We start from the raw sequence: 22,278 nt of genomic DNA, 5'->3' as shown, positions 1-22,278 counted from the left end.
CTGAATGTGAGAAAGTTTGGCTTTGGGCTCTGGGGAAAGGAAGACAGGGTAGAGAAGCCATCTTCAGAAATGGGAGACCCCATGGGCTTGCGGTCCGAGTGATCCAACCAGGTGTCTGTCGGCAAAGACCGGCACATCTCCCCCGACCCAGCTTCCCCTCATATGTGCCGTGTAATGTTGGCTAATCACACTCTGGTTTGCTGGGTCAGCGTATCCAGGCCCCGTCTCGGGACCTACTTTGCCGAATAACCCAGTGTGGCTGCTAGACCCCTCCCTCAGCTTCTAGGACCAGTCCTGGAGAAACGTAGTGGCTCCAAGCCAATGCTCCCGGGCTCAGCTCTAACTCCCCTCACCCTGACTGCCTGTCCCAGTTCTGATCGCTCGTCCTTGACTCGCCAGAGCTCGCTCAACCCTTCAGCTCCTTTTCGGTGGGGGCAAACTGCCTCATTCTTGCCACTTTCCTTCTTTGTCTTAGGAGCCCCTGAACTCAACTCGCATTGTGGTGCACAAAGCCTCCGTGTCTTGGACGATTTTTCCAATGCTGGCTGCAACTCTGCCCTGATGGCTGTGGACCACCTGCCCCGTGGCTCCCTCTCCCAGAGTCCTGCCCACCTGCCCACCCACCACTGTGGTTTCCTCTCTTGGAAGCCCAGTGCTGAGCTCCAGCCTGGATGATGTGCTGTCCCATCAAACCATCCCCAGCACCAGTATGGCATCTATCTCTGGTTCCAACCCTCTCTCTCTGACCCTGCCCCAGCATTGCAAGCAGTGCCCTGCCAGATCTCAAGACAGCCTACCCCATATCAACCTTTTAAGTCCATTTTCAAAAGCAGATCTTTTTTTTTGTAATGTCCATTTAGGAGCGCTTGGGTGGCTCAGTTGGTTGAGCGCCCATCTTTGGCTCAGGTCATGATCTCAGGTTCGTGGCTTCGAGCCCCACATCGGGCTCTGTGCTGACAGCTCGGAGCCTGGAGCCTGCTTCGGATTCTGTGGCTCCCTCTCTCTGCCCCTCCCCCTCTCATGCTCTGTCTCTCTCTCAAAAATAAATGAACATAAGTGTTCATTTATTTTTGAGAGAGTGTGGGAGGGAGGGGCAGAGAGAGGGGGACAGAGGATCCAAAGTGGGCTCTGTGCTGATAGCAGAGAGCCCGATGAGGGGCTTGAACTCACACACCGTGAGATCACAACCTGAGCTGAAGTTGGACACTTCACCGACTGAGCCCCCCGGGCGCCCCTTCAAAAGCAGATCTCAACCACCAGCAACATGACACAGTTTCATAAATCAACAACACTTCATAAACCAACAGTTCATAGGCCAAGGACTCTCGAATTCTAAAGTAGAAAAGAATCACCTGGAGGAGAATTTTACTTAAAATTCAGATTCTTGAGCCCCATCCCAGGAAATGCTGACTCAGTAGGTCCAGGAAAGGACCCAGGAATGTAGTTTGCAAAACATCCTCTTGGTGATTCTGATGGGTGGGATCCAAAGACCAGGCTGAGAGAAACATCACCTTCAAGTAAAACAACTAAATAACAGCTAACTACCTAAATATATAATAACATACTTTTAAAAATAATATATCAAACAAATTAAAATTCCTGATAAGCTTATGAGCTTGTTAGAAGTTCTACCTTCTCTCCAGATTTTGCACACGGCATAGTGAGACTTTGCCGATCAAGTTTATCACAACACTTGATAATATCTGTTAATTAATAAGACACGGGTCAGTATCTCCCTTTTGTGTCAGATGCCTGGAGAGCATGGCTAAATTTTGTGTTTGGTATCAGTAACTTAGCCACGGTTTTTAGATATGGTCACCTCCTCATTACCTTTCCACTCTTTGCGTTGGGTTTTACAGTTTCTTATGTATGTGCCTTTAGTTGATATTAAGTCACCTTCTTACGGAAGCAGAAAAGTCTTAACAATAAAGATTTGAGAGGACAGAAGTAGCTTACCCATTGGAAATGGATTTTTCAGACATGGGCACTTTGTTTCTAATGGAAATCCCCGTCAGTTTTTGGAACGGCAGGCGAGTATAAAAGTTCTTCACTTTATCTCGCAGTATAACTACACAGGGGAAGAAAGAAATTATATATTATCTAGAGAGAGATTTGTTGTATCTATGAAATATGAAGATTAGGGTAGATACAACAGATCGAGAGTTTCCAATTAAAGATGGCATATTAAACTCACATGCTTACTCTCTGTTCTTATCACAAATCTCACTAAAATGACAGTAAGGGGATTCTTGTAAAGGCTCACACACACAAGAATAAAGAGAATAGGATGGGGCGCCTGGGTGGCTCAGTCAGCTGAGCGTCCGACTTCCGCTCAGGTCATGATCTTGCGGTTCGTGAGTTCGAGCCCCGCGTCGGGCTCTGTGCTGATGCCTCGGAGCCTGGAGCCTGCTTCGGATTCTGTGTCTCCCTCTCTCTCTGCCCCCCCCCCACCCGACTTGTGCTCTGTTGCTGTCTCTCTTTCTCTCTCAAAAATAAACGTTAAAAAAAAAACTTGCAAAGAATAGGAGAAGGGATACAGCAACAACTCTGGAAGCTAGAGAGCACACACAGGAGCTAAGAAAGCTGAATCCTCAACTTTTCTGTGGGAAGAACAAGATACCCTATACACCTTCTGGAATCCCCAAAAGTTTAAATATTGACATCACTGGGATGAAGGTGGCCTAAACCAGGATAGTCCGGAAATCTCTAGAAGAAGCAGTTAGGTCTCCGGACAGCTTCCCCGCTTCTGCACAGGAGACAAGTGCCTTCTCCCCACTGCAGAAGATAGAAGGCTTATTCTCCGAAAAGAACAAAAAAGAGAGGATCTCTTCGATGCACCAGGTGGTGTTCGTGGTGGGAATCCCACACTGAAACTAGGGGATTCTTTCAGATCCACCTACATGGTGACGACTGAGACTCTCATCTTCCAACCTTATTTGGCATCCAAACTAACAGCAGTCAGGCTCATGGCCTCAGGCCAGGTGTTACAAGATTCCTTCATGGGAAGGACCCATAAATAAAGACCTGAGGGATCCCCCCAAAGTGTGGCCCAACTAGATTATCCTACAGGGAAACCTGTAGGATTGTGTCAGATGCCTGGATGAGCATGGCTAAATTTTGTGTTTAGCATCAGTAACTTAGCCACGGTTTTTAGACATGGGCAGTGAGCTCTCACCACACACTCTGAGCTTCCCAATCAGTTTCTGGGCCCCTCTCTTACATTTGAATGTAAAACCGAGGGTCACCAGATATCTGAGAAAGAACTCCAGCACAGATAGAACAGTAAACAAAGCATGATAATATCCCAGAAGAAATGGAGACTGTGCAGGGGAAAAACACTCCATAAAAAAAAAAAAAAGTGGCATTAATGTCCTCAGAGAGAAAAATCAACTTCTATCTTGTGAAAGCCACTGTTGGGATTTTCCGTAACAGATAGCCAAATGGAATTTGAACTGATAGGTGCATTAATGGTGGCTTTCTCTAAGGAGTACGATTGCAGAACAGGATTATTCTCTATGGTCAACTTGATGTGTTTCTAAATGGTGTCGCATTGTTACAAGGAGCGTGAGTAACCTTAATTTCAAAAAGAAGAATAAGTTAATGTGGATATTTCTAAAACCAAGGAGCCAGTAGCCCACTGGAGATGCCGTTTGCGCAAATCCCACGAAGCACCCACCTTTCTTCCGGAACAGGGTCTTTGGCCGGTGGGGCAGGAATAGTCTGCAGCCTTTGGGATTGGGCTCCATGACATCGTCACACACTTGGGCCTCTGGGTAGAGGGTGCAGGTGAAGTACAAGGGTGTACTGTCTGTTATCTCCGCCAGCTGACAGAAAGAGGGCTCCTGGATACAGCCTGTAGGCAAAAGAGCAGTGGGTTTCGGTCCTTGGGAGGCCTGAGGGAAAGTAACCTCTACAGGATCTACTGGGAAGACATGCCGGGAAGAGATTCTTCCTTGGGGGACAGAGGCCCAGGACCATTGAGAATATCCATTCTGAAAGGCCCAAGAGAAAATACTAGAGTTCTGCTAGCTGGGGAGACGATTGTGCACCAAACAGGGAGTCCACGTGACTCTGAATGAAAGCAGAATCTAAGAAGGTGAAGAGTGAGCTGTGAACTCAGAAATACAGGGGAAGAGAGAGCAAAATTCCACTGGATCTTTACCCAGGACCATCTCAGAGGCAGTTGGGATCTTCAGACCTGAGGCCATGGGACTATAAAACTTTTGTGAACTCTGTGAATGATCTCCCCTGTTCCACTCCCATGTCAGACTCTCCCACTGGTATATGTGAGATCATACAGTTTTTTCACAAGGATGGATTATAGTTTATTCATCTTCTTTTGTTTTCTCATCCCCAAGGTCAAATGCAAGGCTTAGAACATAGCACATACTAAACATAGCACATGCCTATTGGGTAAAGGATGGGTGGATGGGTGGGTGGATGGATGGATGGATGGATGATAGGTTCTGGGAGTAGAGTAGAGATTATCTCTACTATAAGCTTCTTGAATCGATGGGTTACGTCCTGTCTTTCTTTTGTATCATCCCTGGTACTAACACTGAAGTGATTCCTGAGTTATGCCATTGAGTCTCATCCTATCTATTTCTCAAGAGTCGTAAAACTAGGTCTGTGTTGCCTGACCAGAGGATCCAGAAGAGGAAGGATGTGTTCTAAGGATACTTACGAGACAGGCACCACAGGTTTGCCTGCTGAGGGGAAAACAGGTGTTTGAAAAGCCAGTGCTGCTGGTTGGGCAGGGATAGGCTTCCATTGACAATGACCTGGTTAAGGTCCACGGGGAAGAAAAGTTCTGTTGCCAAATCTGAAAAAGAAGGAGAGGGTCAACTTCCTTTGCTTTATCTCCACAGTGAGTCTCTCTCTCTCGCTCTCTCCCCTCCTCTCTCCCTCTGTGTCTCTGTCTCTGTCTCTGTCTCTGTCTCACACACACACACAACACACACACACACACACACACACACACACACACACACACACACACACACACATTTTTTTTTTAGTCTGTGTGAAGCCAGAACAGGTCTGGAGGCAATAGGGCTGGGAGTCTAGCCAGGCAGGAAGGGGCTGGAAGCTTTCAGAAAGTCCTAAAATTATAGAGTTGCAAGATCTTAGAATCTTAGTTTGGAAGACACCTTGGGAGCCATCTGGTTCAACTTTGCACCCAAGGCAGGACTTTTCCCCATGGTATTTCTGGCCGGTGCCCCTGCAGCCCTGTGTGACGCGTCCGTGCTGACCATAGCAGGCCACTCCACCACTGGGGACTTGTGGAGTCCAAATGGTCTGTCACTTTGAGCCACTGATGCTCCTGTCTTTTGAAGCCACGCAGAAGTGCTGTCTCTCTCCCAGATGGCAGCCTACATTTGTGAAGACAGCTCTGCCCGGCCCCACACCGCAAGCTGCAGCTTTGCTATCCCTTAGTCGTTCCTCGTATCCTCACCATGATCGCTGGCTTCGGGATCTTTCTGGGTGCCCCGCCGCCCACGGGACAGAAGTGCAGCCTTCTTCTTGGTCCAGGCTCCACTTGCGTTTTAAGCTTTATCTGCAGTTGCCTCGACTCATGCTCCAGGAGCTCAGTCACATCGCTTGCTGCCCCAGGACTGTTGACTGTGCTCACCCCTCTTCCTCACCTACCTAGTCCTCCTGTGCTTCAAGGACCAATGCTGTTCCCTCCTGCCCTGATGTGCTGTAGCACTCTAAAGAGGCTCCCCAGTGCTGAGGGGCTCGATGTTCCCTTCACGAGAGGTCTGACTTTGCATAGGCGCTTACCTGGGGGCATGAAGCAGTTCATGGGGATGAGGTGGGGCCCATTTACAATGCCCCTTAGCCCAGGGATCTGGCATCACATCCGTATGGACCCCCATTTGCCTTGGACTTGAGCACCTTCCAGAGGCCCACTTTCCATGCTCCATAGAGCAGGCTCATGAAGACTGAACTTTCTCACCAAAAAAACCCACCAACAGAGATGACATCTTTACTCACATCTGCCAAGGCCAGAAGTTTAGCCCTGGCAGAGACCCCAGAGACAATGTCGCCCTTCTCTGTGCCTCCCCAGCCTTCTGGGTTCTTGAACTTAATATTATTGTACAATGGGCAAAAAAAAAAAAAAAAAAAGCTCTCTTAAAAAATGGGGTGCCTGGGTGGCTCCATCGGTTAAGCGTCCGACTTCAGCTCAGGTCATGATCTCACGGTTTGTGGGTTCGAGCCTCCCATTGTGCTCTGGGCTGACAGCTCAGAACCTGGAGCCTGCTTCGGATCCTGCGTCTCCCTCTCTTTCTGCCCCTCCCTAACTCACACTCTGTCTCTCTGTTTCTCTCTCAAAAATGAATAAACATTTTTTAGAAAACAAAGCTCTCTTACTGTACAGTGGGCAGTTTGCATGCCTGCCCCGTGATATCACTTGTTAAGACAGCAGAGGAAGAAAGAAAAAAAAAGAACACACGAGGTCTGAAGACAAAGTTGAAGTCCCTTCGATCAATTTGCCCTCAGAGCCTTTGCACAGAGGCTGGAAATGCCTGGCGGATCCTCCCAGGCTCCTCTGAGAAGCCTTTCTGACCCCTTCAGGCCGCTTAGCATCCTCCTACCCCCGCATCCCCACCACACTCGACACCTGTCCCCATTGTAGCCTTTGCTACGCTGTCATGCCATGGCTGGCACGGGGGCAATCCTCGCTAGCCTGCGAATGTCCGAGGGCACGGCACTTGTGCTCAAAAAGTGTCTGGTGGACGGTAGAATGAATACGTTGCCCACTCAGTTTGTACTTGGTTTACACAGCATTATTCGGAAGAATTCCTTGCCTTCTTGTTCGCACTCCCCCGGGAGGCAAGGAGGCCGGTACAGGCCTGGCCAGACAGGAGGTTGCTGTGTGTGTCCCAAACACTCAGACTCACTGAAGTAACACTGGAGCAGAAAGGGGACAAGTGCTCCCTGTGCTTTGAATCGGGGAGGCCATTCTTGGGGACACAGGCCAGGTAAACAAGCCACGGAAATGGCACTGGCCGGGCTGCAGAGGAGCAGATCAAAGGGGCCCCTCCTGCAGGGGTGTTATCTTCCTCAGCCCAGGAATGTAATCAGTCGGAAAGGGAAAACCGAGCTGAGCTGGGTCTATTCAGCCTGGATCCCTCCAAGGTCTTGGGCAGGGGCCCAGCTCCCTTTGTGGTGGCAGGAGGTGGGGATGGGGGGGCCGGCGCCGATGGGTCCTTCCTGTGGGAGCCATGTGATGGTTTTAGAGATATGGCCTGACATAGTGTATAATGATGGATTTTACAAAACGTCCAGAATTGCCCCAAAGTCATTCACCTGTTCATTGCCCCGAGGACCCCCGCGGCACCACGAAGGCTGGGGGGGGGAATCGGCTAACACAAGCGGCCCAGGACCGGCAGGGGCCAGTACGAGCACCCAGCGCAGGGCGGGGACTGCCGCAAACGGGAGAGCCATGTCCCTGATGGCAGGGGCAGCTCAACTCCGCTCGGGGGACGGTCGCCAGGCGGAAATTTGAAGCCTGTGTTGCCAGAGCTTTTTCCTCTGTTTTTCTCCCAAGAAGCTTGAAATCTGAATTTTTATATAAAATCTCCCAATTTAAAATTACTGGCTCAGTTAAAAAAATAAGAAAATAAGAAATTTCGCTCTGCAAATCAAACCAAACCCCGTCTGCTCAGTTACCGGGGGGCCACCAGGAGTCAGCCCTGGAGCCGACACCGTCCGAGCCAAGGAGTGGCCGGTGATCTAGAAGAACCCAGGCTTCGGAGGCAGCTGAGCAACAGTCTGAAACCTGGCACCGCTGCTTGCTTCGGGCTGGACTGGCTTTTGACAGGGGATACCGAGGCATCGGAGTCTCATATCGCTCTGATAAAGCGGGAACAACGATACCGGTCGGCAGAACTGTCCTAAGTTTTGCGAGAAGAGATACACACAAAATACCAAGTGCAGGGCCCGCCACCAGGAGGCTCAGGAAGGGGGTTTGCTCTCTTCTGCCTCCCTCCCTCGTGAGTTTTGAACTCACCCTTGCTTCAGCCAGAAGACAATGGCCGGCAGCAGATAAACTTGAACACCAGCCTCGTGTTTGGGAGGCTCTGAAGGGAAGAACGCATTTGCCAATACGCTGGGGCAAAGATCAGAAAGGTGAAGGTCTAGGCCATGGTGCAGAAGACACGAGGCCAAATGCTTGAGAGGGAGCTTGATGAGATCAAAGGAAGGACAGCCTCCTGCACAGGCGCCCGCCCCCGCCCCCCACTCCCACCACCCTGCTGGCAAAATTAAAGCCTCCGCTGGAAAACCTCTGAAGGTTCAGAAGACATCACTGCTAACAGCATCGGACAGGAATATGTCCTCTGACCCTAGTTTCCATCCTGAACTGGGATCTGCTGTCTGATGTGCAGTTACAGGAACAGAGAGGCCTGAGGACAGAACTTTGAGGAAGGCTTGCTAGGAGCCAGGCTTCGTGCTGGATCATCATCACCGATATCACTGCCACCACCTAACAACAGCCACTAATTCTTCAGCACCTGCTCTGCGCCACTGCAAGTTCAGTGTTACTTGCTCCCATTCCCACACTTGCCCCGCCTTATTGGGTGTACCGCTCCCTCTCTCATTTATTGAAGGGGAAACCGAGGCTCAGGGCAGGTGACTGAGGGTTGCACAGGCAGATAGAGGCAGAGGTGGGGTTTGAACCCTGCTCTCCGGGGCTGAGAACCTGCAGTTTAAACCAGGGCTCCACCCTTGGGTCCTGCAACTCTTAGGGATGCGGAATGAACTCATAATTGCCCAACTTCTATGGGATGAGCCCTATTGCTGGTGGTTTCTGTACATTATCTCATTGGATCTGGACAAAAGCCCTGGGTAGAGAGAGGAAGAGGCTATGAATTTGGTGGCATCTGTTAAGCACCAGGCGACATGCCAGGGGCTTTAACTGCCATGTCATCTATGATGGGATTAGCGGAAAGCAAGGTACATTCTCCACATGATGAATCAAGGCTCTTATCAGGTGAGCAAAGTACCCATGGCCGTGGAGTTAGTGGTAAGTGGCCAAAAAAAAAAAAAAAAAAAAAAGGCTCAAGTCCTAATCTATCTGCTTTGCAATGTGGTGTTCCCTTCGTTGGGCCATGCTGTCTCCCCTGTGCCGATAGACTAACCTGCCTCTCCTCTCCCTTCCCTTCCCGTCCTTTCTCTTCCTCCTCCTCCTCCTCCTCCTCCTCCTTCCCCTCCCCTCTTTCCTCCTTCTGGCTTCCACCCTGAGTTTTAGCCCCACCTAAGAAACAACAATTGCAACAGCTAGGGATAGCGTCTGAGACCGCACATACATTCTGTCCCTATCGATGTATGGATTTCTATCGTCCGCTGCACAAAATGACCCTTTCTCAAAAGACTCTCTAGAAATCCCACTCACTGCACAATTCCAGAATAGGTACCTTTTGCTCACACTCACTGACCACAGTCAGATGAAACTTGCCCTTTAATCGATTTTTGCCGGTGTTGGGATGAGGGTTGTTTTGCTTTCCAGTAGCACTGTTGATGTGGCCATGATCTCACTTTGCTTTCTGTGCCAATGGCCCCACTGAATGGCTGTCCCTGTTTGTGAAGTGAATAACTGGGGTTAAAAGCTAAGAGGGCAGTCCATGGCTACGTAACAGAGCGATGCTAACAAGTCCATCCACTGACTAGACCCTTGGCCTCACCATCTCGACTCCAGCCACACACCAAGTATATAAAAGGTTTCGGGGCCGGTACCTGGTTCTGTTGGAGACGTTGGCCCTGGTTCCGTGTCTTTTCTGCATCCCATAGACTCAGACCGAGACCCCATGTCCGAATCTAGGAGTAAAAAGGAAGTATTGCTGTCCTCATGTTGGGGCGGAAAAAGGGATCGACAACGTGGCGATGTGGAAAATCCTCACGGTCCACAGCCAGGTGCCTAAGACAGGATCTGGGACAAATCCAGGGGCAGAGGACTGTACCCTTTGGCCATTTAGGGAACAACAGCCAACCTCTCAATAACAAAACCGTGACTGTCCTCGCTTTTGAAATGATTACCACTTGCACAGCTAACGAAATGTGTCCATAAATATTGGCCTTTAACACACCCCATGAAGGCAAGGAGGAAGATTCCCATTTTTCTCTAGAAACGAAAAATGGAACTGTGTAGAGATGAAAGGACTTATCCCAGAATATGCAGGTGGCAAGTAGGTGTGTTCGAATTTGAAAAAAATTAAATAAAACCCTCAAGTTGGGAACTTGTCTTCCAGGAAAGCAGAGTGAGCCTATGGGGAGAACAGGGCATTAGACAAGCCTGTGGGTGCTTCTGCTCAGCGCTGCAAATGTCCTAGGGAGGAGAAATTCCTTCATTCTTCACCAGCTAGCTGCTTATTTATCAGAAAATTTAGGTAACGAGGAAGCACTGAATTCGGAGCCAGAGTCTGGGTCCCACCCCCAGCAATCCCCGGGGGCACATCACTGACCCTCGCCACGCTTTGTTTTTCTTGTCTGCAAAATGGAAAAAATGTCACCCCTTTATATAGCCACCTTACAGGGACGACCGAGACAGAAGTGTATAATCTCATTAAATCACTTTAAAACGAGACTATGATGGACGCCCTCCGTTCCTTCCTCTCCCTCATTCTTCCTTCTGCCCTACCTCCGTCCTCACCACCACTGGCATGAGTTAGCAGCACGGATGCACGGGGCACTGCTCCCTGCACTTCACCTGCAACTACCTTGGCTGTGCTCACATGACCCTGGAAGGCGAGAGCTCTTACCGCCATGTTGCCCACCAGAAGCCAGGGCTTGTGGGGGGGATAACTGATGTGCACCAGGTCACAAGGTGGTGGGTAACAGAACCAGAAATCGTACCTGGGGACTCTACCCCATGCCCTGTGTTCTTTCCCATGATCTCAGCTCGCGGGCACAGAAACAGTCCTGTCTCTAAGGGGACCTGACGTGGGTGAGGAGGGATCAAGGGAAGAGGAGGGAAGTGATGTAGGGGCGGGATCTGTCCTCACCCTCCCGCTAGCCCCATGGCCATGGCTTGTAAGGGTCCACTGCCCGAGGCTGGAGCCCCCACAGTGAAAGCTGTGCCTCAGCTCTCCCTCTCATTCTACTTCACTCAGACTCCTCTCCTCCATGATGTCTTGAACCATCCCGTGTCCCGGGCTCTGAGTAGGCACTTGGTCGACGTTGGGTAAACTCAGAGGAGGCAAACAAAGCAGTCAGGAGATGCCAAATGGGCACTACCAGAAGCACTCCCTGTAAGCAGGGTCAAGGCACCACCACGTGTCCTGTCCTCTCACCCTGACCTCAGCGTGGCCGTGGCCGTGGCCCCTGGGGAAATGCCTCCCTAGTCTGCTGGGGCCTCAGAGCTCCGATCCTGTAGCAAGGGCAGCTTGTGGGCAGCGAACGTGACCTCACAGGAAGCCACGCTTCCTTCCCCCATCCCCTCTGGGGTTTCCACACTTTCCATTTTTCTTTCTAAGGTTTGGTATCTTATCTGATGAGAGCCGAACCCTTCTATGCCACACAGAGCCCTCACTTGGAAAGCAAATCTCTACAGTTGTCTCTCTGGGGAGCAGAGTGCCCTGTGAACGAGAGGTGGGGCCAGACAGTCTCGCGTAATCAGGGTCCCGCTCCCTCTCCCCCAAACACATATCCACAGCTCACCTTTCCAGAGATAAACCTGCTGGAAGCTGGTAACGGCATCCTGAGTTCCTTCCAGGGCTGCCGGAACTGCAAAGGGAGATATTTATTTCCATGAGCTTCGATGTGCTGGTTCTCACGGGGGACCCGCCATGGCCACGCTGACCCACCGCTCCCACACGGGCCCCTCTTGCCTGAGAACTCTATTTCCCATCGAGGCGCACTCAAAGAGGGAGCCTCGTGGAGGGGTCTTCCAGATCTCTGGTACAAAGCCAGAGCTGGTCGGACCCCAGGTGTCTGGCTCAGGGCATCAAAGAGACGGTCGTGGGGAGAGGCCAGGAAACCATGAGACAGAATATTACCGAAGGAACCGGGGATTAGCCAAAAGAGAACCAAGTCCACGGAGACCCTGGGGCTGCGTCCATCATCCCTGTCACTTCAGTCCTCTGAGGCTCTGGCCTTGGGGGAAAATGGGGATGATGATGGGAGGCTGGGAATACTGTGAAGTCTCTTCTGTATCCTCCACATTTGATGTGCACCCTATGGTTGGTAGCTGCCATTATTTAATTTGTTACTAATATTATTCAGTGTCCTTTTCTGCCAAACGACACTCCTCCGGCATCACCCCTGGATGAGACCGGCTTTGCCACACCATTCCTTGATGGTCAGGGCAGCCTCTCTTGCCTCCGCTCAGCCCTAAGACCCTGCCAATCCCCCTGTGTTATGAGAGGCTAAGAGAAGAGCTCAGAAAGTACAGATTCTGAGGCAGACAACCCCACACATGGCAGGAAACACCTGGCTCACAGTCTGAGACATGAAGAAGTGATCACGTCTTGTTCACTATTATTAAGAACGACATATTATTAGAGCCAATTATTATTAAGCATCATTGCCATTTGCCCAACACTATGAGGAGCACTTTCCAGATATTGCTTCATTTAAACCTCATAGTAGGCCTTTTTTGCCCCTAATTTGCAGGTGAAGGTCAAAATCCAGAGAAGTCAATGCCAGAACTCAAACACCACTTTCTAGGCTCCAAACCCCATGCTTTCAATCACCTCACCAAAGAGAGGATAACATATTTTAGAATTCTGCCCCTCCAAAATGGCAAACATCTGTAAAGGTTCTTGTGTTTAGAGAGGTGTTTAAGGAGGTTTAAAGAAGTTCAATTAAACAGTGACCTATTTGGGAAATTCAGCTATTAAAGTCATGAGCCCTTCCCCACCAAGAATTACCATGCTTGCCCCTCCCATGGGGCGTGGCCACCCCATGCTGGGCCACGGGGGTGAATCAAAAATATTGAGCTGCACTTCCACTTGGTTTTCCTGCTAACCTGGGAATAAATAATGATTCTAGAACATCTCACGCTACCCAATATTGGGATTTCATGTTTCCTTAGAAGACCTACTCATAATTCTCTCAAAGCCCTCTTCAGAGGGTGGTTGTCACTTATAAAACTTTGGGGAAGTTAAAACCTATGATATCTGGAAGATAGAGACTTGGATCTCTGAAAATGTGAAATTCACTCTACACAGTACAGAGGAGCCACTGTATACTCCTCCAACACCAACACCGAGCAGGGGCTCGATCTGTTCTGCTTCCGCCATCTTTCCTGATCACATTTGCTTATGATGAAGGTCAGACTAGGGGACTTTGTCCCACGAGAAATTAGGGAATTTGTGTCTTAAGTCTTTTTACACTAAATATATTTGGCATACTGACTCTTCAAAAGGATGGAAGTAGAAAGAAAGAAAGAACGAAAGAACAAAAGAACGAAAGAACGAAAGAAAGAAAGAAGGGAGAGAGAAGAAAGAAGGAGGGAAGGAAGATGTAAATATAGATATACAAATATATGCTTTTGGTAACATAAATGTCAATAACATAAGTAAATAAAGTCAATACAATTTTCAAAACAGCGTAGGCCATCCATTAGGATTCTTACTTATCCTGTAAAAGCAGGAGACGCATCTTAGCGGAAGGGTGCTTTAGTGCTCTCAAACCCAAGACTAAAACCAAGGACCACTTCATGACGTACTTTACCATGAGGGGTACTTGCATTTGGATCAGGGACCCTCAACAAGTATTAGTTCACATCCACACCCCTGCTTCTTCCCAAGAGCAACAATCTCTCAGGGATTTCTTCACCACTCGGCAGTTCCCATTTCTGACTTGGGTGAGTTGGTGAGACTCTCATGCGGTCCAGAATATCTCGACGATGTGTGCAGAGTAGGTCCTGCCTTCATGGAGCGGCAGAGAAAATCACAGTGCCCTCCATCACCCAGAGGAGAACAGGTGCTCCACACAGGTGCACACAGATCTCACACTGTACTGGGGGGGGGGGGGTGCCCAGAATGCACTGCGCTGTGATGGGAATGGGACCTTCTGACCCACTTTTTATTCATCTCGAGGCAAAGGAGCCCTGTGACTTCTAGCCTGGAAAATATGGCGAGTCTTAATCTCATCCTCGGTTTTTGCCCATTTCAACACAGCTCAATCCAATGGAATTCAGGTAAATTCAGCACACGAACACTGAGCACCTTGGTCGATCCAGACAACCACCCGACCAACATCTAAGATTGGCACGTAGGTGTCTGTAAGTCACACAGAGAAAGTGATGATGCCTTGGTCATTTTAACTACGGATATGATTGCCCGGTCTCCACAGGGGTGCGCAGGAAACACGGGGACGAAAAGAATGGCTCTGCGCTCTCTCTTGTCTGCCCCATCTCCCACCCCATGTCCATATCCACACTTACCTCCTCCGTCTTTCCAGATCGGTCGATGGCGCCCCCTCCTTCCTGCTCACCTTCTAGGAGCCACCCTCCTCCCCTGCATCAGTCTCCACATCCAACCAGCCTGTTGCCTAAACTAGTCTCAGATCCGCCCCTGCCAAGGGACCCACCACCCTTTCACACAGTTTTAACACATCTTTTGACACGATTAGATTTTTCACTGGTTCCCTTGACTCCTTCCCACCCCCACCCCCGACCGAGCCACACAGCACCCGGGTATCCTTCCCGAAAGGCAATCCTACCTCCCGTCTTGCAAGAGCTGCTACACATTTCAGAATTCCCTTCCCTGCGATCAGGTTCTTGAAAGTGTGAGCAGCCGCCCGGCGTCTGCAAGGTGCCCATCTTCCCAGTTACACCTAACACGTGCTTTCAGGCTCCTGCGTCACTGCGTGTGCTTCTCTTCTCTGCTTAGAACTCCTGTCCCCTGCCACCTGGTTAACCTCCATTCACCCTTTAAGAATCAGGATCTACATCACCTCCTTCTAGAAGGCCCCCACAACCCCCCTGGCTGGGTTATGTACCCCTCCTCTGGATTTCCGCAGCACTCAACAAACACCTCTGTCTTTAAGCTCACACTTGACTGTAATTGTCCTTGAATGTACTAGAGCTTTCCGAGGTTGGGAACGGGGCCTTCTTCATCTTTGTATCACCCACACCGAGCATAATCCCTGCTGCAGAGCTGTCGTTGATTGCAAGGAGGAACACAGAACAGAAGCAAACGTTATGCCTCCCCTTTCCTGCTAAGCAATAGTCTAACATAAAACAGGTTTCTTTAAGTTTATTTATGTATTGTGAGAGAGAGAGAGAGTGGAGGGGGGTGGCAGAGAGAGAGGGAGAGAGAGAGAATCCAAGCAGGCTCTGCACTGTCAGTGCAGAGCCCGATGCAGGGCCTGAACCCACAAACCGTGAGATCACGACCAGGGTGGAAATCAAGAGTCGGACGTTTAACTGACGGAGCCACCAGGCGCCCCTAAAGCAAAAACAGTTTTAACTGTCCAGACATTTGTCCCATTCCTTCCGTGATAGTTGAGTTAGAACATCCCTGTTACACAAACAGGGCTCCACACTGACTCATCGCCTCTCTCTCGGTAATCAAGGCAGCAAGAACGCACACACATTTAGAAGTTTTGGGGTTTGGCCCGGAGCCTGATTCTTGGGGGTTGATGGGTGCTGTGTGGTCTTAATATATTTCAAAACACTTCTGCAGAGGTCATGTGCTGTGTCTGGGGTGGGAGTGGGGGCTCAGTTTGAATCTACAGCCTGGGAGTGGGCAGCATCCTAAGCCAGAAAGCCCAGGTTTCAGAGCCCACCGTATATTCTTTGCGCCTCCTAAACAAACTGCACTCTCGAATCCTTGTCTCAGGCTCTGCTTAGTGCTAAGCACATGGATAGCTCCTGTAAATAACTAGGAGGGTCAGCCTATTTATAGATGCTCATCAGACATCAACTCCAAATGCATTTGGTGACAAAGAGCATCACAGAGGCACTGTTAAGTTTTTCCACCAAGCTCCCGGCACCCCGAGACAATAGCAATCGCTGATACAAAACAGACTCCTGCAAAGGGGATGCCAGCCATCGGCCTGAGCCTCACCATTGCCCAAAGCATGAAGCCTTTGGGATTCAGGATAAAGCCAGGGGTGTTCTGCCAAGGCCTGTGTTTTCCTGTCAAATGTCAAGTCTCTGTGGACATTAGGGGACATTTAATCTGCCTGTTTTCATTCATTTGCACTTCAAGACATTGTGAGAAAGGAGCCATAAGCCATTCCAGAGCTTTCCAAGACTTTCCTCTTAGAAAAGGGAAGATGGACCCAGCCAGCACCAAGTAGTTGAAACATCCAAAGATGCCCACTGGCAATGCGGGAGATGCCGACCGTGGGTGGGTTCTGATCTTGAGGGAGATGTTTAAACAGAAATCTGATGACGGGAAAGTGAAATCTCACAACCAGGAAAAGCACTGGGCCTTCATATTGGATAAAACGGCCTCTCCGTAATTTGTGGGGGTTTTTTGTGGGTGTATTTGTTTGATGTGAACCTGGTATTTGTTTGGCTTAACAAATGAAGAGAAACGTGCTAAAGAGGCATTCTGGGGGCGCCTGGGGGCCTCAGTCGGCTGGTTGTCCAACTTCAGCTCAGGTCATGATCTCATGGTTCGTGGGTTGGAACCCCACGTCAGGCTCAGATCCTGGAGCCTGCTTCAGATTCTGTCTGTCTGTCTCCCTCTCTCTGTCCCTCCCCCACTCATGCTCGCTTCTCTCTCTCTCTCTCTCTCTCTCTCTCTCTCTCTCTCAAAAATGAAGAAACATTAAAAAAAATTTTTTTAAATAATCCTCAAAGTAGAACATGCAAGAAGCTGACATTAATGACCCAATGTCTGGAGGAGACAAGCCCAGAGAGATGGCCGAGGAGCAACATTCTTCATCACTGGACTCCTTAATTTGCTGGAATCACTCAAGTAACCCAAGCAAGTGGCACCAAGGGGGCGGTGGGGAGAGCTTTCGCTGATAGCTCTGGTCTCCCAAGTTTAAGGTGCAGGTGCCAGCAATGACAGTTTCCTTAAGCACACCACATCACAGCTGTGACTGCACTCTCGTGCGTACAACTGTGATGCGACCAGCTGCCTCCCCCAAGTGTCAAAAGCATCAGTGAGCAGCTCGGTGTGAAAGCGTTTTGCAAAACGCAACACGGATTCTGATGTGCTTCCCGTCTGATTCAGTGTATTCCACTGGGTTACAATTTCCCACAAATGGCAATCAACTCGCTTATACACGTAAAGGCTGATTCTCCATTAACCAGGCTAGCTGTTGAACCAGCCCCCTCGAAGGACCCGCGAGCTGACGGATGAAAGCGGACGTCCAGACCAGAAGTCCTACAGGGTGCCTCTGCGGGATGTGCCGTCAGGGGACCCGGGACTTGAGGTTCAGAAAGCAATGCCTTCAACTATGGCCTAGAGGGAATATGAGCACTTCACTCCGTAACATACAAAAAAGCATACCCCCATTTTATAGATGGAGACGCTGAGGCTAGGAGAGGTTAATGTGCATTCGAGCGAGGCCGCGGAGCTGGAGGAGAAAAGCAGATTCGTGTCTGGTATTTTCAGGGCAGGCCACTGCTCCATAATCTCTAGTATCTACTGAGTGCCCACCTCGCTGCGAGCATCACTCCAGTGCCTCATCGCACACTCCTCCCTTAATCCTTCCAACCCCCCTAAGGGCCCAAAGTCATCATTATCTGCACTTTATAACTGGGAAAGCCAAGGCCCAGAAAGGTCATACAAGGAGTACAGGCAGCCACACTGGGATTTGAATACGGGGTCTAATTCCAGAGTGTGTATTGCCGAGACCATCTAACCAATGGCTAAATGGGAAGGCAGGGGCTGAGAGGGGCAGAGCTCGTCTGGATTGTCCCCAGCTCCTTCCCATGTGCTTTCGATCCTTGCTGTGGCCTCCCGTGCTGCCGTCTGGACCCATGGAATCCTCACTCCTCTTTCCTTCTATCAATATCTGTTCTTAGAAAAGGGAATCTATCAGCTATTCACATCTTAGTAAGAACTTAAATCTCATTTCTTTTCCCAGGGATTAATTGTACTTAGAATTGACCAATTACCACGACAGGAAGATTTGTGCCCTGCTGTTCCCAGTTGGAGAGGGCCTCCTGATCAGTCTGTGTAATAAGGCAACTCTTAATTTGGAACATCATGAATATACCTCAGGGTGCCTGAAATCCCCATCCAAGCACACCCTTCGTAAAACTTAGCCCACACCACGGGTGCCTGGGTGGCTCAGTCGGTTAAGCGTCCGACTTCGGCTCAGGTCGTGATCTCACAGCTTGTGAGTTCGAGCCCCTCATTACTGTTAGTTCGGAGCCCACGTCAGATCCTCTCTTTCCCTCTGTCTGCCCCTCCCCCACTCAAGCTAGACTCTCTCTTTCAAAAAAAAAAAAAAAAACCATGAAAAATACTAAACAAAAAAGAAACCTTTGCCCGCACCTCAAAATACACACAGACACACAGAGCACTGAAAGAACCCGAAACTTCAAAAGTCATTTGGTAATCACTCCTTCTCAGGGAGGCCAGACAAGGACACATTCTTTATTTCTTGGGCACACACCAAGCACATGCTCCATGGTAAGCAATTCACTCTGGATTTACTGCCCATAAACATATCATACGTCTCTCTTCAAATGCTTGTTTTCACCCTGGGCTACCTCTCAGAATAATGGATACCATATGTTCACTGTCTATCCTATAAATAAGTTGTTTGATTTTATTTACCCCCCAGAAAACTAAGCCTCATGGAATCCCACCTAATTAGGCAATATTTTTTGTTCAGGCTTTGGTAAATAGTCACTCCACAGGTATTATGTGTATTCTCTACACCAGGTTTCATGCTTGACGCTGTGGATCCAGAAATTAGTAAGACACGGTCCAGGTCTTTAAAATAGCAAAACGCAGTGACAACTTTAAGAATGAAAATAATAGTATCTAACATCAGTACTAAGTGTCAGACACCCTACAAAGTCCTCAAACAGCTGTATTATCCGCAGCGTCCACTACAGAGAAGTGGGCAAGCCCATCAGCTTTAGAACCACATCACCCCGTGTCGGGTCCCAGCCCTTCTACTTGGAAGTTCTGAGCCCTTAAGAAGACTTTGCTTTCTGTGTGCCTCAGTTTCTTCAGCTGTAAAACGGGGAGCCTTGGTAACAGTGCCTCCCCACAAGCACCGTGTGGGGGGTACGTGCCTTAGCAGTGGCCGGGCCCTTAGAGCAGGGGTTGGCTCATCGCACGCACGATGGGAGACACGTCTGTGTTACCGCCAATATCTTCCTTTCCGCCATCACCACAGCCCAGGGAGATGGGTCCTGTCCTCACCCCGTTTTGTAGCCAAGCCATCAGGCCTGAAGACCTTTACTGACCGGCCCCAGGTCACACACGCGGGGTCCCAAGCTGGGATTCACCACCACAGGCACACTCCCGGCTGGCAAGTGAGACCCGTGGACAGGCAGAGGCACACCTGCAGGGCACTGCCCCCCGCACGGCCCCCCACACTGCCCGACAGAGGGATTCGTAAACTGTGTGTCATGCTCTGCGGCGGAGGAAGCAACAAACTCTACAGGGTAGTCAGGGAGGGCTGCTGGAGGAGGTGGCAAGCTGTCTGCCATTAGAACCCCAAGAGCTGCCGTCCACTGAGCAACAGGTCCTGCAGGCCTCCCCTGGAGGCAGGAGACTGTGGCCGCCACGTCCTGTAGAGACAGGAATCTCCAAGGGCTCTCTGACCTCCCCGCAGCCCCTTCCCCGCCCTGTCCAGCCGACACCCGTGCGGCTTTCACCCCTCCCGTCGCAGAGGGTGGGCTGGGACCACGTGCTGGCAGGAAAACAGAGAGGGAGCCAGGCTGCCACCAACCTCACAGAGGAACCGGGAGCGAGGGATCCCTGGGCCCTGTTCTCACTATAAACTCCGACTGTTCGGGTCGGAAGGAAGCTCCCAGGTCACCTCGTCAGTGCTTCTCACGCTTCTCAAACTCGGCAGGCATAGCATGATCCTAGACAGCCGGTTAGAACACACTCCTGGGGCCACCCTGGGGGTCCGGGGCGGGACCTGAGAACTTGTGTTTCTAAGGAGCTTCTGGTGATGCTGAGCCCGCCGGTCCTGACCGTACTGAGTGTTGCTGCTGTGGTCAGTCTCCAGCTCAGGACTCTTCCCTGAGGGACACCTGCCGAGAGGGCAGGGCTGGGGCGGGCAGAGAGGAGATCTGACTGGCCGCCTCGCCAATGCCTATCCCTGTGAGATGAGGGGGCGGGCAAACGATCTCAGAGCGACTTCTAGATCTAAGGCTTCTAGGCTTGTGGGAAAGGTTGGAAGAGCTTCTGAAAGAAAGAAAGAAGAGGAAGGCACGGGCCGGATGGTGATTTCTGTCAATGGAGCCCATGTGGGGGGGCGGGGGGAGGGGCACAGTCTCTTGCACCCCTGGAATTAGAATGGGCAGTGTGGCTGGTACCGGGACCACCTGCAACAGAGTAGCCTCCCGGCGAAGCCAGACCCCCCCCTCCAGCCACCCTGGGGTCTGCGAGTTTTATGCAGCATCTTTGGTCCAGTTTCTTTTCAGAAGGAGAAATTTCTCAGGGTACAAGGAGGGCTCTCAGGGGAGGGGCAGAAGACCTTGCTGCTGAGGAAAATTCTTTCTGAAGGAACGTAAGCCGAAGGCGGAGACTTACTCTCGAACTCCTGGCCTCCCAGCCGCAGTGTCGCCGGGCGGCTCCCCTGGTCGTATGTCACACCCGGACACGTGGCATTAGCCCTGGCTTCCGTGGGGTCCCTCCAGTCTTTGACGTTGCAAAGCAGGACGTCGGGGGAGCTCAGCAACCCGCAGATGAGGGGACCTGCAGAGTCACGAGAGGGAAGAGAGGCTGACGTGATAGAGACAGGAAGGCCCCCGCCCACCAGGGACTCACGTCTGTGCCCCGAGAGGCTTGGAGGATGGGGACAGGTAACAATTCCTCGGGAGCACAGAGGGACCCTGGAACTCAGGAGCCTGGTCTTCAACTGGGTTACTTTTCCCTGATAGGCCTGCAGTTGCCACTGGGGCAAATTGCCCAAGGAAGAGCCACCAGTGCGACTGCCGAACTTTCCTTGTGCGTCAGAGGCCTTCTTCGTGGGTCAGCAGCAGTGACGACACCTCAACACCACTGGGGGTCTCGGTGCCAGAATCCTCTGTCCTCCTCCTCTACCCCCACCACATGCAGAGCTTTTTTGAGGCCTGGAGCAAATAAACAGCAGCCCCCCGCCACCCCTCAGATACACACACACACGCACACACACGCATCAACCTTGAAGGGACTCAGATTCAAAGTAAGGAACTATGAAAAACCAAGAGCCCTGCACCAACAGCACAAACTTCCCTATCAGGAAGCAAGCTCCTTGTCTCCGGAGGCATTCAAGCACAGGCTGTGTGCCCGCGTGTCCGGGACGTGCAGGGAGGTATCTCTAACTAGGGTAGGCACCAGACCATTTTGTCTTGAATATATAAATATCTGAAGTTTTATTTTTTTTTTAGTGTCTATTTATTTATTTTGAGGGAGAGAGTGAGCACATGAGCAGGGGAGGAGCAGAGAAAGAGAAAGAGAGAGAGAGACAGAGAGAGAATCCCAAGCAGGCTCTGTGCTGTCAGTGCAGAGCCGGACGTGGGGCTCAGTCCCACGAACCATGAGATCATGACCAGAGCCGAATTCAAGAGACACTTAACGGAGCCACCCAGGTGCCCCTATATATCATTTTGGTCAATAATCCCATTAGGTAGTATAGTTGTTAAGATTCTCCTGAAAAAAAAAAAAAGGAAATACTCATCATTCCATCCTCCTTATCCTCGTTTCTACCCAAAGCCAGATAGCATTTCTAACTCATCTGTCACCAAATCTCCCCAAAGTAGATGCCGCAGACGCCTGCCTTATGAATCTGACGTCCTGTCCCCCCCCCCCCCCCCTGGCCACTTTTAACCTGCAGTTGCCAAAAAATCAGCAGCAGCAAACACCACCTTCGAGGCCCTCTGACTGGTGGTTCTCCAACCAGGGGGCTGCGACCGATCTGATCGACAGCACAGGGAGAGTTCTGAAAATGCTCGTTCCTCAGCACCAACCACAGGGTTTCTGACTCTGTAGGCGGGTAGGTAGGTTGTAGGTCTTGGAGGGGTGGGAGGTGGTGACATTTGGGAATTAGCATCTGTAAACAACACCGCAGGTGATTCTGGTGCCCGGATGGATTCTAGAATCCCTCGCCTTGTGAGCCCAGTTCATTCCACGGATGAGGAAGCAGAGGCATGGGAAAGGGGACTGGTTTGGCTAGCTACTGAGGAATAGC

At 50.6% G+C, this 22,278-nt stretch overlaps 1 protein-coding gene across 1 annotated transcript in view; it reads right to left on the bottom strand.

The window, feature by feature from the left end:
- TG (thyroglobulin) overlaps positions 1 to 22,278 on the bottom strand; it is a 244,730-nt gene that overhangs the window by 149,143 nt on the left and 73,309 nt on the right. Inside the window, exons 27-32 of the mRNA XM_040494469.1 lie at positions 20,640 to 20,804; positions 11,662 to 11,727; positions 9,742 to 9,822; positions 4,685 to 4,822; positions 3,677 to 3,853; positions 1,957 to 2,068 (exon numbers count right to left, since the gene is read on the bottom strand). Coding sequence (XP_040350403.1) covers positions 1,957 to 2,068; positions 3,677 to 3,853; positions 4,685 to 4,822; positions 9,742 to 9,822; positions 11,662 to 11,727; positions 20,640 to 20,804 — 739 coding nt within the window. The remainder of the gene's footprint in view (positions 1 to 1,956; positions 2,069 to 3,676; positions 3,854 to 4,684; positions 4,823 to 9,741; positions 9,823 to 11,661; positions 11,728 to 20,639; positions 20,805 to 22,278) is intronic.

This window comes from Herpailurus yagouaroundi, unplaced genomic scaffold (genome assembly GCF_014898765.1).
Source record: "Herpailurus yagouaroundi ecotype Mexico unplaced genomic scaffold, PumYag 186, whole genome shotgun sequence".
Taxonomy (NCBI): domain Eukaryota; kingdom Metazoa; phylum Chordata; class Mammalia; order Carnivora; family Felidae; genus Herpailurus; species Herpailurus yagouaroundi.
Note: the sequence above shows the minus strand (reverse complement) of the source record. Positions and strands in the feature narration are given on the sequence as shown.